Source organism: Cotesia typhae, unplaced genomic scaffold (genome assembly GCF_013202065.1).
Source record: "Cotesia typhae breed Kobodo isofemale line unplaced genomic scaffold, CoteBio_Ctyphae scaffold_152, whole genome shotgun sequence".
In the NCBI taxonomy this organism is placed as follows: domain Eukaryota; kingdom Metazoa; phylum Arthropoda; class Insecta; order Hymenoptera; family Braconidae; genus Cotesia; species Cotesia typhae.
In genome coordinates, this window is record NW_027423776.1 from 8,525,558 (window position 1) to 8,541,400 (window position 15,843).

General features: G+C 32.4%; 1 protein-coding gene across 1 annotated transcript in view; it reads right to left on the bottom strand.

The window, feature by feature from the left end:
- Nlg-4 (neuroligin 4) overlaps window positions 1–15,843 on the bottom strand; it is a 139,081-nt gene that overhangs the window by 59,741 nt on the left and 63,497 nt on the right. The window contains exon 3 of the mRNA XM_074255841.1: window positions 4,443–4,796. Coding sequence (XP_074111942.1) covers window positions 4,443–4,796 — 354 coding nt within the window. The remainder of the gene's footprint in view (window positions 1–4,442; window positions 4,797–15,843) is intronic.

Here is a 15,843-nt window from a genome sequence, read left to right on the forward strand (position 1 = left end):
CAGATATCGCAGACTGGCACTGCCACTGAAAGCCCATCCAAGATCCAACTAAACTTCAACGTAACACTACACTATCCTTCTATCTGCAGTCTATATACCTTTAGCTTATGTATCGGGTAAGATATATCTATAAGCAGACTACAAGTAAGCTACGGCAAGGTCTCTGGGAGTCCGGGTCTGAGATCTAGCTGGTTGGATTTTATCCAGGATCCAGGATCCAGGGGGAATGAGACTCTGGTAACACATTGCCGTAGATATTGGATGTCTCTCTTTATATCTTTATCCCTATTGCCTCATGTTACTTCGAAGGTAGAAGGTAGTAGGTACATCCACAATGTACAAGGCGTATCGACTACAACCTGCACCACCTCGCCTCGTATTCCACAGTGGGTTAACGGCCACATGGGACTAACCGCTTCGCGATTCTGTTACCTATAACTTGGATATGGAGATCCCGGGCACGACGACATTTCCGATATTATGTGCGTGAAATATCGCCCATATTACTCCGTTTTATATATAATAGGTGCATCAATATACTATCCAAGACCATTTTATTACCTATTTGTATTCCAAGTTCCTCAGGATACTGAATTATAACCCCGTTATACAGTATATCTTCTATCGCTGATGAGCTTGCTATTCACGGTATTGGTGTCAGTATTTTACAGTTTATTTATTGAGCTATTAAAAATTGTTAAAAGAAAATTTTATTGGAAAACTCACCATCTAGTTAATAACGAAAAGTTTTAAGCTATCTGAAGGTAATAAATCCTACACTAAAACAAAATTAATTTGATTTGAGACGAAAAATTCTCGAGTCAATAAAAATTTAATTGAACCAAGAAAAATTTCTCAGATCAAGAATTTTTTTACTTGAAACAAAACGATGAAGCTCTTTAAAATTATTTACTACAATTATTGAACAATTTGTTCTAAGTATATACTTTATCCTTAAAGTAGCAAACACGATTTATCGTAATGTTTATATTAATAACTTTGCAACCCTCATTAAAACCAAATTAAATGTATAACTCGTTACCTAAAGTAATACAAAGACCATAATTCCCTTTAAATTACCCCGCGGGTAATTTATTCAAATCCTTAAACCGTCAATTCTTTTTAGATATACTAGGTCAGTAGACCGTAACGTTTGAATTTATTTCCTCTATCAAAAATCACTTTTGTCGTTAAGCTCATGCTTAACTGAAGTACTCTCCTCCTTCAACTCGTGAATCCCCTTGAAAAATAAAAATAAGAATAAATTGAGAAAATAAACATCCACTAAAATAGTGGCACGTATTTTTCCCAATGATTTTCCTTCTTTAAATTCCTAGCGACATGTCATCGAGAGATAATGCTATTTGATAAACTTTTTAAAAAGAGTTGAGCGCAACCACTCGAGATATTATTGCAACTGCTGCTATTCCCGCTTTTGCCTCGTCTTATAGTTATTCCCTCGAATTGACGATCCCGCTTTCAAGTGACTTATTTAATCCACGTACTTGACGAATCCGCAGTACCACAGATATTTATATAACTAGAAAGTGCATTTAAATTCTTTCATAACCCTTATACTCTACATCTCTAGCTACTTCGCTACTTCTACTTCATTTTACAACCATCTCTCAACTTAAATAGTTTCGATTTTAATTAAGATTTTACGTATCTACTTATTTATTCAGTCGATTCTCTATTTAATCATAAAAAAATTGTTAATTTTTTTTTTCCAAGTAGATTCAATTTATTTTTTTTTTCTATATCAATATCATTATTTTTTTTCATTCACAAATCTATTGTGGAAAACTAAGTGCAAATAAATTATTCTTTTCTCAAATAAACTCCATCTCTAAAAATTTAATCAAAATTAAAAATTGTCCGAATTCATTAGAATTTTTAATTTCAGTAGCAAAAAAATTAAAATTTTAACAGCAGACAATTAAAAATGAAAATAATTTTTTTTTCCGTCAATTTTATTATTCCTAAAATTCTGAAGCAAAAACAATTTTAATTCCATACTTAAATTTCACTCAGTAAACTCAAAATTTTCGGGAAATTATGTTCATCTTAATTTATGTTAACTTATAAAAAGAAATTCCTCATTATTGTAAAGTTCAAACTACAACAGCAATATATAATACAAAATTTAAACCAGTGATGCTTAACTATATTAGCTTTCCTCTTTATATTACTAACATAAATAAAAGTTCCCCTCGTAGTGAAATTAACTCTGAAAGAAGTGAATGTAATATATAATAAAACCATCCACTTCGTATTCATTCCGTATTTACTTTGCGTGAACTTCATGAGTTCTTTACAGAGTACACTCGTTAATACTCAAAAAATAGAGAAAAAAAAGTTTGATAATCATAATTATGTGGAAAAGAAAAAATTTTCAAGAACTAGTATGTACGAAAAGCGCCTTAATTATTTCTACATAATTCTACATAAGAACCGAGAAAAAGCAATAAAATAAAGGAGATAAAAATTTGAAAAAAGAACGAATTCTTGAACTCTGTTATTTTTACGTCTCTGTTAATTATGTACGTGTTACAATGAGGAAATGTACATATATCTTTAAGATCTCAGCAAAGTATGAGAGTGTAGATGTAGATATATAGACACCAGGCGAGGGAGAAAGACCAGTGGAAGAGAGGGAAAACTCATCGCAGCAAGCTTTTGGTAGCATTCTGGCCACTCTTGTAAACCCAAAGGACTTGAGACTACATAGAAGGAGGTTGTCTTGCGGTTACTCCAGCGGTCTCTAATTAGGATGAATTTCGGTTTATGGTGTGGTCTCAAGTCCCGGAAATAGTTCTCTGAATTTTGTAAAGATTTCCGGCTAGTTCAGAAAATTTCAAACTTTCATGACATCAACATAACACAATGTTCTTAAAATATGATAAAATAAAATTTTCAATAAATACAAAAAATTATATGTTAATGTTAAAGATAGACAAGTAGTACAAAGTATTTAATTTATATTGTAACATAGAGTAGTGTAGAGGAGGGCAGGACAGGCAGTAAGCGGCAGAAATGTGGATGAAGATCGCTGGGTACCGATTTTGGCTGGCATCCAAATTCGTTCATGTCCGAGCTCACTCGGTCTGCTGATAAGGCAGAGCAGAGCTCGTACCAATCGCTGAGCGTATGCGTGATCACGTCACCGTTTTGCAGAAAAAAATTTTTTATTGAGAGGAGACCGACCCTCTTTTTTCCGTTTAAATGCACACGGTGTTATCAAATATTTGGGAGTATTAAATAACTATTTGTCCTCCCGCGAGATGTGACACATTAATAATCTTTTCCATCACAAAATAAAAAATAGCAGCAGAAAAAAATAGAAGCGGCGTATACACTGGTGAAAAACAATACGGAATAAATAAAATCTGGGATACAGAAACGAATAATGGTTTAAATATGGTAAAAATAAAATGCGTGGGTTAATTTTCAAAAACCGTGATGTCGTAATCCGCCTGGCTGGCAAATGTCCAGGACACGCGTGTTCATATTGGGCATCAAGGAAAGTATTTTTCGATAGTGTTGGTAAAGCCTGGAAGCTCCAGCCTGGAGAACGGAGATCAAGTTTTAACCAAGAGGCACGTACTCTTGATTTACGTTACTGTATGTTGATATTTTTTTAATCTATTCTATGGGTTATTTTTTTTTTCCTGATAAATTTTTATTTTATTGATCATAAAATATCAATATTAATTAATTTTTGTGTTACGACTTAATTTTTTTAGTACCGCATCGTAAAAAGTGAAACATGAAAAATGATTATTGTTATTATTCCCGTGAAAAAATTTTCTAATACGGCCATCTGGGTGTTTTTTTTAAATGGTTATTTTTTATCTCGTATAACACTCTAAAATAATATTTTAAACATCGGAAAAAAAATTCTCAAAAAATTTGGGCCCTTTCGAAGTTAAATTAGTTGAATATTTTAACATCAAGAAAAATTTTATCGACGTAATGATGTTTTAAAAGTATGAAATTGACGAAAAAAAAATTTTTTAATTTAAACTTTTGTGTCAGAATTCTAATTTTGGATTATATTTATTTTTATACTGTGCTGAAATGCACAGAAGAAAAATTTTATGAAAAATTATGATCGTCACATCGTAATGCAGGATCAGACTTTCAGCATTTTGACTTTGATAATTTTACATTTGAAAATTTATTACTTATAAACGAATTTTTACGATGTAACATCGTAAAAATTCGTATATACGTAATAAATTCTAAGATATTGAAATTCTAGTCCTGGAATATGACGTGACAATCGTAATTTTTTTTCCGAGTGGCATCTGTAACGAAATATCTATAAGAAATAAAAAATTTTAATAAATAATTTTTTTATGGTCGTATGTGGACATAGGAAATTGTGTTATTGAATATTTTTATTATTAATTTTTTCAAATAAAGGTATCATTACTTACCAGACATGACAGTTGGACTAATAGCGAGAAAATTAACACAGGCAGCCCCAGTGCCATGTCCCATGAGCGTAACATTTCCCCGATCGCCGCCAAAAAGGGCAATGTTCTCCTTCACCCAGTGAAGGGCAGCCAGCTGATCCATAAGCCCGTAATTCGCGACCTCCGCTTTCGTATGAGGTGAAATGTTGGCGTTGAGAAAGCCGAGAACTCCGAGCCGGTAGTTGATCGTTACGACTACTTGGTCAGTGTAGCTCGCGAGGACGCTCCCGTCGTATGGATTTCCGCTTCCCCAGTCGTAGCTCTCCCCGTGGATGTACAGAAGTACCGGATGCCTCTTCCCGCTGTCTGACATTCCTGAAACAAGAGCAAAAACAAAATACTTAACTTCGCTGTCGGGGGCTTAAGTTACTTCTGATTCGTCTACGCTTTTTCGCCCTTTCCCTTTTCCTTGTACTTATACAACTCGAAGTTTTTTACGCATTTGAGATATCGCCTAGATGTTATCGACGTCCTTCCGCTTGTCGTTAACTTTAAGTTTACTCAAAAAGGCACAAAACGACCCCATGAATAGACAAAATACATGTCACTAAGAATTTTGCTAAAATATTTATTTAACCCGTGTTGATCGACGCTGATGGATTTTACGAGTTTTCAGCTTTTTTATTAGCCTTAAAAACTAAAAATGTTTTTTATTCACTCACTTTGATAGTGTCTCATAGAAAATATAACCCCTACACAACAGAAGAACATTTATAAATAACAGTTATATTTTTTTCATTTAAATTCAACAGTTTTTCATCAGATTTACTGAAAAAGTTTAATTGATTTTTTTCTCTAGATTTTGAATTAATAAGTCATTAACCAAGATTTGACTTTATTTCAAATAACAAAAGTACGCCTGAGTAAAGAACATTCTATTTATTATTTACCATCGTCAATAAATTAGACGCATTAAGCAGAGATGTGTACTGTACATGCAGACATAATAAGGATCAGTGTCTTTTCACCCAGTGAGGATCGATATTCGAGACTGACAAAAGATGAGTGTAGTGGTTAGGTGTGGTATGGTATGGTAGTTGGTTGGTTCTCAAACTAACGGCTTTTGATATCGTTCTACCCTTGTACACTTCTATTCTATATCCCATCCCTTGTCTTTTCCCTTTTCACTTGCAGAAGCTATAGAGAGCGACGCTCAGTTGCATTGGTGTCGCTGGATACATAAAGTGAGCGAGGAACGAGTTGAATTCCAACGGAATGAGTGCTACTGGTAGTGGTTTAGTACAACTACACAGTAGTGTAGTCAAGAAGAGACAACCCGGCACTACACGGAGAAAAGAGAAAAGGCTGGCAACAGCCGCACTGGCATCCGGTACAGTGCCACCGGGTAGAGACCCTCATCGAAACAAAGCGCCTTGTGTTGACCGTGTGTCTAGCCCTATTGAAATACCACCGTCGCCTCGGGAAAATCAAAAGTAGTTTTCGTTTGTCAAAGACTCTGATATCAATATATATGTAATCCTTATCTTCTCTGTCTTTCTTCCATTTCTGTAGTAGTCATAGTAATAATATTAATAATAATTAGCAACCTGAAGTCACTTGGTCAAGAATTATGAATTATAAATGAAAAAATTTTGGCTTAATAATTTTTTTTTTTTTTTTAATCACAGAACAAAAATAGCGAACGTATGCTAATTCCGAGTTTTAACAATTGAAGTATATTCTTTTGATTTGTATTAATTGGTAATATCAATTGTAATTGCCATTGACTTTAGAAATTTACTAAAAAAGTTCAACTCGAAGTTTGATTAAGTAAAACTTATAATATTATAACAGAATAAATTTCCTGATAGACAAAAAGTTCAAACTTTACTTTAGAAGTTTACAAGTTCAAATTATAGAAGGTCAGTTTGAAAAGTTTTGTCGATGTAGGATCATTCATTTTTTTTTGCAGAAATTAGGAAATGAAAAAAATATTTTTTTTTTCTTTTGGCAAAACTTTCAATTGCATAAAATTAATATCATCAATATTAAAAAAATTGATCTTGTAGAAATTACATTTCAGGTATCAAAACTGCCTTAAAAATTTTTTTTGCAATGCTAAATGGTTGAGATATCAATAGTTTGCGACAAAAAGACCATTTGTTATAAAAAAAATTAATTGTACTTAAAAAAGTGGTGTAGAAAAGAGGAATTGAAGCCCTGCGTATCAAAATTTTGATAATTTAATAGATATTGATTTTGATTTTGATACTTTAATAGAATTCAGTGGTCAAACAACATTAGCACCTAAAAAATAATTAATAGAATAATGCAGAACAGGGAATAATCTTTTGATAAGCCAATTTAATGAGTTAATTACGAATCAACTAATTAGCAACTCTTATCAATGACTCAGCACTGACCATTGCATAAATTCACCGAATTATGAAATGAATTAACGGTTGTCAGTTTAAAACAAACTCGATATATTATAAATTAGGAATTGAACCCACAGCAAATCCAGCTTTGTTATAAAATGTATATCTATACATATAAACATCCCCACCCCATAAATAATACACACTTCATAAATAATATATTCACGCACATGCATTATAAATTCAGCAACATCGGTTATCAGGAACATAATCAACCAGACATACGTCAGTTAATTTCGGTACAAATGTTTAACATTTATAGTGGAAGAAGAGATAGGAGATGCATTGATCGATCGGGCCATCCATCACCAGATTTCATAACCTCAGTTCACAATCAACGAGCCGCTTCATTGCGATGTTACCTTTTTTACTTTTTTGTTATTATCTTTACACTTTTTCCTATTTTGTTTTATTTTTATTTTATTTCTCTCGTCTCGCATTTACACTTTTTTCCCTATTTCAAACGCTGTCATTTATCAAGCTCACATTTCTCCACTGTCACCATTGTTTTATTATCACATTTAAGAGCTCCTGGTGTACGCTACACGCTTTGCTTCTACTCTCGTTTCTGAGTGATGCGTTCCCTCTAATTGATGTTATCTCAGTTTTCATTTTACTTATTTACCATCAAATCATTGTCGACACTGACTGAACCAATCAACTCCCCTTTATTATTACGTCTTTAATGCCTGTGTTTATTTTCTTACTAACGGAATAGCTTTATTATCTGATAATAAATTCCTATTTAGTCAAATATTTATTGATTGGATCAAGTGAGAGCCAATAAAGTCCGACGTTATTTATAGAGCCCTAATGGAACTAATAGAATGAGGCATTGTCGGGAAAAAATACTAATTAAGGGATATTTGTGATGAAATTGAAAACATTCAAGTACTCAGTAAAAAATTTTCCGTCAAATTTAACACAAAAGTTTGTGTTATTGATTTTTTTGTTACACAAATAAGTTTATCTGGAAACAAAACAAACGTTTTCTCGAAACAAAGAATTCCAATTATTTTTAATGAACAAACTTAAAGAAAATATCATTTTAATTAAAACTGCTTAATAATTGTACTCGGAATCTCTTGGGTAAACTCGATTAAAAAATAAAGCTATCTTGAATCTTAAATATTTAGTCGCATTAAATATTATAAATTTTTTGTTAACCAGCATTCTCTTTGGTTGACGCGTCAGTCTTGTTAAAAATGACAAAATAATGGCTGGAAGGTAGAAGTTTGTCATGTAGAAGAGATGAGACGTTCGTAAAGTTGCTCGCAGCCGTTGCGAGAGAGAAATAGATGTCTTATTTTTCTCCATGGAGAGTTTAGTTTTCTACGCGTTGCCTGGCCGTCTTCTCCACCGGTCTACATTGTCTATGTCGTTGAGTCGTCGTTTTATATATCGTGAATGTAAAAAGTTACCAGTACGGTTAGGTGGAAAAGTTGTACTTTACTCTCGTTAAACTTTTTTATCAAGGCTTTTAAGATATTCGCTTAGCCATTTTATATACAATTTTCCACTGAACTTTTGACTTTGTTACTTAATTTATCAGTTACTTTTAATTGTCTAAGCAATATTTAGGATTATCAAATAATAATTATGACAATAATAATAAATTTTGTATATTAAATGAATTTTAATCAATCGTTATATTGGATAAATACTGTCATCGAATGCAATTACCTCAAAATATATACATAAAAATTAACTGAATCTTGTTAATTGATGTTTATTTAAAATTTTAAGTAAATATTATTTAGCATTACCGAGTATATCGATTTAATACCGTATATTAATTATCAATTTATACTTTTCAATCGATATTTATTTTATTTATCCGCGGATGGATAATTTCCTAATTAACAATCATTGAGTAACGAATAAATGAATTCATTTACTATATTTTATTAAGTAATCATAAATGAACGCATATAAATGTAAATAATAATCCATTTCCATTAAAAACTCCCGTATTTATTCGAATTTTCTATGTAAAGCTTTGAGCACCCGATACCGAGAATTTTTCGTTTTTTAGCTTAAAAATTCCGCACTTTGATAAATTAAAAAAACTCGTAGCCATACGTCGAGGATAAATAAAAACATGTAAATCTATTTTTTTCCATATTCAAATTTTTATAAAATATTTTAGGTACTTTTTTGTTAATTTATTTTTTTGCTTCGTATAAGAATATCACTCGGAGGACCCACGAATGCGTGCATGTATGCATGATTCGTGCAGCGCACATACTGGCAAAGTAAACACTGTGTACATATTTATAAACCATTGCTACAAGAGCGAGACCCAGATATTCAAGTATCTATGTATCTATATAATACACGTATATCTATGTTTTAGTGCTACGTATCGTGTAAATATGCGATTCGTAGATTCAACGTACACGAATGTGTAAAATCTCGGCTTTGTGTGTATTTACCAGCGTAGATATAAACTTACACGAGAATTTCTCAAGTGGCGTACAGACTACGACACACGCTAGCTCACGTAATACTTTAATCCTCGAAACAATGCTCAGCTTTACTTCTGCTTCCGTACAGAGAATGTATTATATTACCCCGGCAACTCCTCCTCCTATATCTTTCTCTTATTCGGGTTTTAAAATGTAGCAACTATGAAATTATTCTCAGCTCATCCTTTTTCAATTATTCCGCCATAAATTTTTTAACGACGTGCTAAGTAATCTAATCATCTCACATAATACTTAGCGTTCAAAAAGTAACAGATTTTCACAATAAATTTTATTTAAAGTTACAATCATGTAATTTAAACTCTGCGGTAGTAAAATATGCATCTTACTTTTATTACGACTTTATTAACAAGTTTTTATTAATGAAAAAGCTATTTTTATTAGTAAAATGTTGAATTATTCATGGAATTAAATTATTACATTCGTCGGTACGATATACAAAAAATCTCATTTGTAAAAATATTAAAATACGTTCATTTAAGTTAATTTTTTCAACTCGGGAACATGTTTGAATAATAACTTGTTCAGTAATTTTTTAAAATTTAATTAATAAAATATTGCAATTAAATATTGTTGCATAAAGTATTCTGCACTTGTACTTTTAGTTATATACATATAAAAATGAAATTTATATTTCATTATTATTGCATCATACATTTTTCAAAGCAATTTCATTTCATCAATATATAATTGCGAAATCAATGACTCGCATGAAACAACCGAATCATGTAACGATAACGACGTAGACACTGTAATTCGACTCGTCGTTGAAAGTTTTTTAAACTGAGAAAATGAAGAGCGCCGAAGGACTCAACAGCGCGGATCAAGTTGCACAAAGAACCGGAACCAGAGCAGAAGGTGCATCAAACGACAAAACGAACGAGGATAAGGATATAATGAGTTAAAGCACCGATTGTTGTGAAATTTGTATATCAAGTACGTGCTGAATGATATAACGTGTCTTTAATTAAATTAAATTTACACGCGTTACAAGCCCGTCCGAACAATTTACTGGGGACAAAGCTTTGCCCGCTGATAAAATCGGGAGGAAACAAACAAAGCAAAAGTAAATAAATGTAAACGAGGGAATAAAAAGTTTTAAAAATAGTCTTGTTCGAGTAGAAGCAAAACTCTGGTTAAAGTTTCGCACAATGAGATGCGGAGACAAACTTTAGTTGTACTGGTATCACTTGGCTTTAATTTTTATTTTCATTTTCATTTTCATTTTGTTCCATCTTACGATTTTTATTTTTCATCTTTCCTTCCTTCCTTCCTTATTCTTACTATAACTCATAATCAAATAAAAACCAAATTAGATCATTCCACTGCTCAAACATTGTTAGCAGCTTTAGCAGCAACGTCCGATTACTTCATCCTTTTTATCTGCTATGCCACGCTATTATCCCTCCGCCAATAATAATATAAACAGCTGCCTTCAGTAAAACACCTGCTGTTTAAACAAACATTTTTTTGTGTATTCCGCGCCTCCAATTCCCATTTTTTTTCAAATTAGTAACCATTATTTAAATAAAAATTCATGAAAAAAAATAATTGATTAACTCTACAATTAATTATATAAAGTTAGAAGGTCGAAAAAAAGCAGATTTTCAATTGTGGGACGAAAAATGCAGCTTAAGTATTTGTACATTACAAAAATTAATTATACCAAAAATTAATTTTTCAAAAATTCCTATGGCGTATAACCTCTCAAGAGAATTTAACATAAACATTAGCGATTGTAAGACTGAAAAGGACAAATATCTTGGGAATTCATCCTGGGAATACAAGATACCGCGTAGGTATGTGGTATGAGGTTGAAGCAGCATCTAGAGACAAGGACCGGGTAAATAGCGATGCCATTAGACAGGAGAGATCTCTTGCGTGTGAATATAGAAACATAAGTGTACCTCCAGATGTTACACTTATGTGATTGTGTGATGTGTGTATGTTATATCTTCTATATTATGAGGATGGGTGAGAAAGGATATCTTTAAGATAGGCCCGAATCGATTTTGCTTACTATAAATACTATGAACATCCAATCAGACGTAAAAGACACTCCGGGGACTATCAGCTTTGATTGTTCAACTTTTCCGAAGGAATAATCGTGATGTTGCTAACCACTTGGGATTGAATTATTGTTACTGCTATTTCTATTAATAATCGTTGCCATTTACTCGTAGGGTTTTAGTAAATTTTATTCATTAATTGACAAGGATTATATAAATACCTTGAAGCAAGATTAGAATAAAATTTCGGTATTTTCTTTTTTTTTTCTTATTAATGTTGTTTTGATAATTCTTGAAAGCACAAGGAAAAACTTGTTAATTAAAGTTTATAAAATCAGATGAAGGTATATTAGGTGTTTATTTAGTCTTCTATAAAAATAAAAGTAAATGGCGTTAATGTGTGTTCATTTTATGACAAACATAATACCATTGAAGTGTGTGAGCAAACGTTTAAAGTTGGGATGTGATTCCAAACACAAATGAATATTACGAGAGTAATGTTAATGCATGTTTACTATGCTAATACTCGGGAAACTTGATGTTTGAAAGGATACGGAAAGACGTATACTATCAAATATACACAAGTATTTCGGTGCTTCGCGGCAAGAATGAGGTCGTCTCTCAGCAGCCGGCCTGACCGCACCCAAACTAAATTCACTGCGCTCCCAAGTACACCCGAGGTATACATTTATTCATAGTACATTAAGCAACATAATTAAAGTTACATACAAGTTGCTGTACTTATTCAAACTTATTCAAATATTTGTACAAGTGAATTTATATTATGTGGAAAAAATTCAGTAAAAATTACGATATTAAGGATGGTAATCCTTTTACAAGGTTTAAAATGAATTATTTTTCATGAGTCTCTATATAGGCGATAAAATAGTTCTATAATTTTGAAATTTTAATAATATTTTATTTGTACTATCAAAAGTACAGATTATTTTTACAAAATGGCGGGTCTGAAATTCTTTATCGAACTACTACTTTTATTTCTTAATTATAGTACTCCCGATTTTTTACAGTGTAATACATTTTCAAGGTATAAAAAAAATTCGATTTTTTTTTATTTCTAAAGGGATTTCTTCGTTAACAAAAAAATGATCCAATCTTGTCTCTTTACTTTAGACTTCACTGTTTGAAAATTGAAAATTCCAAAAGTAAAGACAGTTTGACGATAAATCGTGGATTTTATTCAGATCACGACGAGGGAGCGTGGAGTAGCGTATCATTAAACTCTCGGTCACTCATACTCAGCTCTTAATCGTTTTACAGGCTTCTCGGCAGCCCATATATGGATAGAAGTGGAGTATTCCTCGGTGATAGGATGATGGTGCTTCACTGTTAGCCGGCGTATTCTCTAACGAAGAAATTTTGAATTTATCTGGTAATCGGATTGACGAGTAGAGGATAGAGAGACAGAAGAGAGTTAGTATACTGGACCGAGAAGAGAAAGAGAAGAGCAGGAGAAAACTAACGATCCCATCGAACGGTGTGTGAGGTTACAGATATATGTGCACAGGTTGACCCTGGATTCTGTATAGATTGCCGAATAGAAGCGAAACAACGAGAGACTCGTTTGTCAAGTCAACCGTGTTCTACTGACGTTCACCGGCTATGCCCAAAGGATTTTCCATGCAAAAGAGACCAGTTAACTTCATCAATCGCAATTCAATTGCAACTCTCTATGTTAGTTTTAGGCCAAACGAGTTCTACTTTTTTCATACACACATATGCCGGGTGATCAATTAATCTCATTTAAATTTCAGGGGTCATTTGAATAAATTAATTGACTTACTCGATGCATGTTATGTTCCGAATTTCGTTCAGAAAGAAAATTTCGTGCAGAAGAAATAATAATACAACAAAAAATTTTTATGATCATTTATTTCTGCATGTTAGAATAATTACAATCAATAATAAATAATAAAAATGACTTTTTTTCAATGTTCAATACTAAATTTTAAGTTCTAGGTCAAATTCAGTTCTCTAAGTCCGGTCCCACGTTTGCATAGGCATTAACATTTTAAAAACTAGGCTTTATTTAAAAACCGTCACGTTTGAATTGGAGATTTCTGACAGGTTGTATTTAATATCGATTCGTACCACTGCTGGCTGGCATTAGTAGTACGGTATGCCGCGATTTTGAACTCGATTAAATCCAATCGACGCGATGATGCTGCACGCGTGAATGCTTGATATATGTATGTATGTGAACGTAAAAGCTGCGGGTGCTTTTCGCGAACGATATCTAGTGCATACATATACTGGAAACAGATATAGAGCTTTTGCGTGTGTATACAAATATATATATTCTCTCTTTCTGCAGTTCTATACATCGGCACTCTGAGATATATGTATATATAATATATATGTTTGCGATGACTACCACCTACGTGCATGACTATTGAAATATCCATATCGAATCCTAGGAACGTATTGATTTGGCAGAAGCACTGCATAATGCAGTCTCGAAAACTCTGAATGTGCGCTTGCTAGCAGCTACCTGCTATGGTTGCTGACTGGGTGATTGGAAATCGAAAAGCGTAGATAAAAATAAATAAACTTTTTATGTTTGTATTTTTTTAATAATAATGCCGTGAAAAAATTTTTTAATATGACCATAAATGGCCTATTTTCATTTTTGGGTGTTTTGTCCGAAGAATTGATCAAAAATATATTTAATTCGAGTGCAGCTATTCGTTTATAGTAATGGAATAAGATATTGATATTTTTTTTCAAGATATTTAAATATTAAATTTTTTATTTCGACAAATTAATGAGTCAAGCAATCCTTGTCTTAAGGGGAAAGAGAAGGAAAAAAATTATTTTTATGTCGTAAGTTAATTTTTTAAACTTAAATCTTTTAAGAGGAGATAATTCAGCGATCATGCGCCCCCTGTTGGAAATTTTGAATATATCAGAACACATAAAAATTATATATAGACCTATATTTATGGAAAAAAAATATACATGTATTAGTATGTTTATCAAAAATATTTATCGGAGTTATTCCTTGCATATTTCATTTATTCTTATCGCGAAACATTTTCACCGAATAGTCGTTTTCGCACGTACGAGCAGTATTATTTGAAGATCTACTCGTGTCGGTAGCAGGAGCTCCACTATAATTTACCTTCCGGCAGTAGTGGAGGTGATATTGCCCTCCACATGTAAGGACGAATCCTCGGGATAGAAGTTCTGTAGTGCGACTCTGAGGTCGCTTACTCGAATAGAGCTTCCATGATATTTCTCGTAGTTCTCACATGTACTTACCTATTTATAATCCCATGTATATTAACATACCGCCAATTTAGAACGCTATCAAAATACAAGTGATTTTTTCGGACTGAATTATTCGCTCGAATGTTTATTTTCTAATTTCACTTTTAACTTGGTAATAAAATTTAATTCGGTATGAAATAACATTTAAATAATTAATAATTTTGAAAAACTTCTTATAAGTAGCTATTCAAATCATGTAAAAAAATAAGTCACAAAGAATTTATCCAAAAGTTTAAATTATTCAATCCTTAAATATCTCAATTTTTTTATGGTCAGAAATTTAAAACGTTTATTGTATAAATACAAAACTTTTAATTTTTATTAATTCCATAGAAAGTCTCTAGATAAATAATTCAGCTTTCTAACTTAAAGAACGACAAAACTTTACCATACTTCCTTTTTTACAATTCTGCAAAATTTTTGAAATCAAAACTCTTTCTTCATAAGCTTGAATAGTTTTGATGAAATTCAAGTGTTGCTGAAGTTCACAAGAGTGAACTCTCGTTACAAGCCCCTTTTCCACTGATTGTACGGCTCTCTCTTTTTCTCTCACTATCTTTCTAGAGACAAAAGTTTTCTCGAAAAGTATTTTTTCATTTTTTATTTTAATTCCCCAGTTTCTACCCACTCATCTAACCCAGTTAGCAAATCTCCGAACTATTTCTTTTTTTGGTGAAATTTTAACGTCTGCGAGTCAAAAACTCACTCCACTTGTTTACTCGGTGTCCATGTTAACGGTAATTTATATGTATTACGAGTTACGACGCACGGCTACACACTCACAGTTCACCGTCACGTAATTCACTTGGAAGTTCGGATAGAAATTTACGGATAAATCAGCCCGCGGATTCTGTGGGAACGAGCACGTTTATTGAAGGGTGAAGGGAAATTTAAGTCGAGTAAGTACTGTACATGCTATACTCGAAACCAGTAGCATATGCATTCTGATAATAACAACGAGGATAAAGATAATAATAATAATAATAAAAATTTAATGTATGGCCAGTATCTCAGCATGCTAAACTATCAACTTGACGTCATGTATGACTTCTTGACTTCTCGGTGCCATTTCTATACCGTTCACTCCGGGTGCTGGCGAGAACTAATGAACAATATGGTTTATGCCCAAACTTTTGGCACAGTATTTCATATATTTTCATTTTTTTCGTACCATTTCTCATGGAAAATTTATTTTATTGAG